At 52.3% G+C, this 3,384-nt stretch overlaps 1 protein-coding gene across 1 annotated transcript; it reads right to left on the minus strand.

Annotated features, from left to right (window-relative positions):
- Nucleotides 1–490: 490 nt before the first annotated feature.
- On the minus strand, nucleotides 491–2,889 carry LOC123157990 (exocyst complex component EXO70B1). The gene has a single exon (XM_044576145.1). It carries the CDS (start codon nucleotides 2,734–2,736, stop codon nucleotides 817–819), a length of 1,920 nt encoding a protein of 639 aa, XP_044432080.1. The 5' UTR covers nucleotides 2,737–2,889; the 3' UTR covers nucleotides 491–816.
- Nucleotides 2,890–3,384: the final 495 nt, after the last annotated feature.

Consider the following 3,384-nt stretch of genomic DNA (forward strand, 5'->3'; position numbering starts at 1 on the left):
CTAAAATATGACTAGATACATCCGTATCTAGACAAATTTAAGATAAGAATTTTGGGACGGAAGGAGTACAAGAGAGTGATTAAAATCTGTCAATTTCTAACACCCGAAAGAAGATGTGCACTAGAGAAACTCAAGATTGGCATTCAAAGTAACAACATAATTTTACAAAATCATATACTCCCTCTGTTCCGAAATGTAAGTCTTTTTAGAGATTCCAACAAGGGACTACATACGGAGCAAAATGAGTGAATCTACACTCTAAAATATGTCTATATACATCCGTATGTTGTAGTCCATTTGAAATCTCTAAAAAGACTTATATTTAGGAACGGAGGGAGTAGTACAAAAGAGTAAAAAAAAAACTTTCTATCTCTAATCAACAAAGCATGGACTATCCAGATGAGTGCTAATAACATAAAGGACATCAAAAGCGCATTCAAGGCATTGGCATGAAATTGCATGGATTACACTTCCATGTACCCAACATAGCTGAAAGAATAATAACATTATATATATATTTTTAACTGGAATGAAAATGCTATATCAACATGCTACTTGCCAATAATATAAAATAATAGTGTAACAAATGAACAAGTTGGCTCACAGAGGAAGACCCATGGAGATTGACAGCTTCACCAGATCTCAAAATGACATAAGAATTGGCATGTCTGTTTATCGACCAAGAGTTCTTGACCAACTATATTGTCAAATATCAGAGAGTAAACAGGGCTCCAACTGTCAGCACTTGATCCCCCCTGAAGAATCAAAGAATACAAAGCCACAACACACCAGTCGAATGCTAAATGCACAGGAATTTCATCCATGAGATCTTCTCCTATTATGCAGGGAAGGAGGAGCCCCTTCAAAGAAATCATTCACGGCATTCTCAAGGTCCTCAGCTGAGTGCTTGATGTACAACTCTGGATGCTTCCCATTCTCTATATGATGCCGGAACCTGCCAAGGAACGACCTGTATGCTGGCAACAGCTTCTCTGATATTGAGATCCTCAGCTCCTCCCTCAGCTGCGTGTCCGGCACGAACCACCCAGATTGCACCCTATGCGCATCCTCAAATGCAGCATTGAAGGACTTGAATCGCTCCCGCAGAGCTGACTTGGATATTCCTGACGAGAAGCCACCACTTACATGAAGACCCTCATCTCGCAAACAATTCAGGATCTTTAGCCATGACATCCGCTGGTAATTTGTGGCGGCCACTGTGAACTTTCCTGTAAGCCGCTTCAAGTAATCATCACCAATCATGCTCCAGAGGTCAGGTGAATCCTTGACCTTGTGCACAATATAGTGTACATTGTTCATCAAGAACAAATGTGAGAGAGCCGTGTCCTTGTAGAGTGACGCCTTGCTCTCAAGGTTGTGTTCAAGGACAACAATGATCCAGATGACATGGGCAGCAAGCGGTGACTGATTCTCATGCTCGGGTAGTTCGAGGCAGGACAAGGATGGCGCAAGCTCATTGCCTTCAGCAGCAAGCCGGGCACTTGCCGACGGACGTGATACAATCAGCTCGGTGAGCGTGGCCTTGTAGTCGGAAATGAGGCTGCTATAGTTCATCACGTACCGTGTGAGCGGGTGGACGGTGCCGCCAGGAACTGCAGTCTTGGGCGGGTCGCGGAGAACTGCGTTCTCAAACTCCGAGAGTATTCCACGCACCGCATCTGCGAGGCGCGATCGGATCTCTACGGCCTGCACGTATATCGATTCGGCTGCCTTGGATGCAGCGAAAATGTCGGAGACGTCAGGGAGCAGGTCAGATAGCGCGTCGTGGAGATCGATAATCTTGAAGAGCTTCTCGGGAGAGCGGCGACCGATGCTGATGGCCTCAGCGAAGCCAAACAGCTGAAGCGCCGCACCCTTGACAGCTTCGACGAAGGGGGTGTCATGCGTGGCTGGAGCCGCGGTGACGACGCTGACAACGGTGACATTGGAGATTGGGAGGTCATGGAAGACGTGGAAGGAGAGGCGGCGCTCGCTGGCAAAAACGCCGCGGACGGCGGCACGGGCAGCTCGGATCCATCGGCGGATCTTGGCCTCGAGAGCGTCCCACTCGAGGCGCTGGACATCACCGATGCTGAGCCGTTCGACGCCGAGCCGGCGGAGGGAGGCGTCCACGGCCGGCTTGCGAACGGAGGCGTACACCTGGGCACACTCGCGGCCGTACCCAGCCGCAGCCATTCGGGAGGCGATGGCGCGGAGGTCGGCAACGGCGTCGTCGGGGAGGAGGTCGATCTCACGGATGCTCCGGAGCGAGCGGTAGCTGCTTCGCCGGCCGCCGCAGTCGGAGATGGAGTCATCTTCCTCCACGGTTGGGAGGTCCATGGATGAGACCGAGTTCGTTCGGTCGCTGGAGATACAGAGAGATGTCAGGTCGGCGAGCGCCTCGATCTCGAGGTCGAAGGCGCGGGACGAGAGCAAGTGGCGGAACTCGTCCTCGAGCCGCGCCATCGTGACCTGCACGGCGCTGCACCCGCCTCCACCAGCCGCCGCCCCCGACCCGGACGACAGCCGCCGCGGGCTCCCGACCACCGAGGGGGACGACGGAGCGAGGCGGCGGATGTTATCCACAGCACGGAGGAACCGCTCCGACTCGGTTCGATCCCCTGCTCCGTCGAACAGCATCGGCTCGCCCCCAACCGCCGCCGCCGCCGAAGCCAACGACGAGTCCAACCGTATCACCACTTGCTCCGCCGCCTCCAGCTCCGCCGGTCCATCCATAGTATACAGTTGACTCCTCACCTCCCGACTCTCCACCTCACCCTCCTCCAAGCTGGCCTTTCTTACCCGCGGCGGCGCGAATCCTGGGAGCCGCACGTGTGGGCGAGCGCGCGCGCGCGTGGGACTGCGCTATGGCGGACGAGGGAGTGATATAGACCGAGTCGAGCTGGCTGGCTCCGGTGTGTGCTGCGTCCAGGCATGTTTTTTCTCTTTTTGACAAAAAGCAATCAGCGTTGCATTTCATTCATTTAGATGGTGTTACAAAGCTCAAGATGAGTACACTACTACTTCAACTTCTCTCAGGCATGCTGGTTCCAGCAAACGGAGTAGATATTCGGCATCCATGGTCATCTAACCAAGCAAGTCGTAACCTTTCGTATGGTTGTCACCCGACAACGCCCCTCAAATAGACGGAGGGGTGTCGAATAGGAACAAGGTGATCCAAGAAGAATCAAACTTGCTAACCCGGCTTCAGATGAGCAACTCAACCGAACATCCATTGCATCAAAATCAAAACTAAATCTGGTCAACCAAGCTCCAAGCAGCACGAATGACCACCACCATCTATCACTGGTCCCTTTGGCCGGTAAGAAACTCCAGCAACAATGCCCCAAGAGGTGTGATGCACATCACCATCATCATCCAATC

The sequence above is a fragment of the Triticum aestivum genome, chromosome 7B (genome assembly GCF_018294505.1).
Source record: "Triticum aestivum cultivar Chinese Spring chromosome 7B, IWGSC CS RefSeq v2.1, whole genome shotgun sequence".
In the NCBI taxonomy this organism is placed as follows: Eukaryota; Viridiplantae; Streptophyta; class Magnoliopsida; order Poales; family Poaceae; genus Triticum; species Triticum aestivum.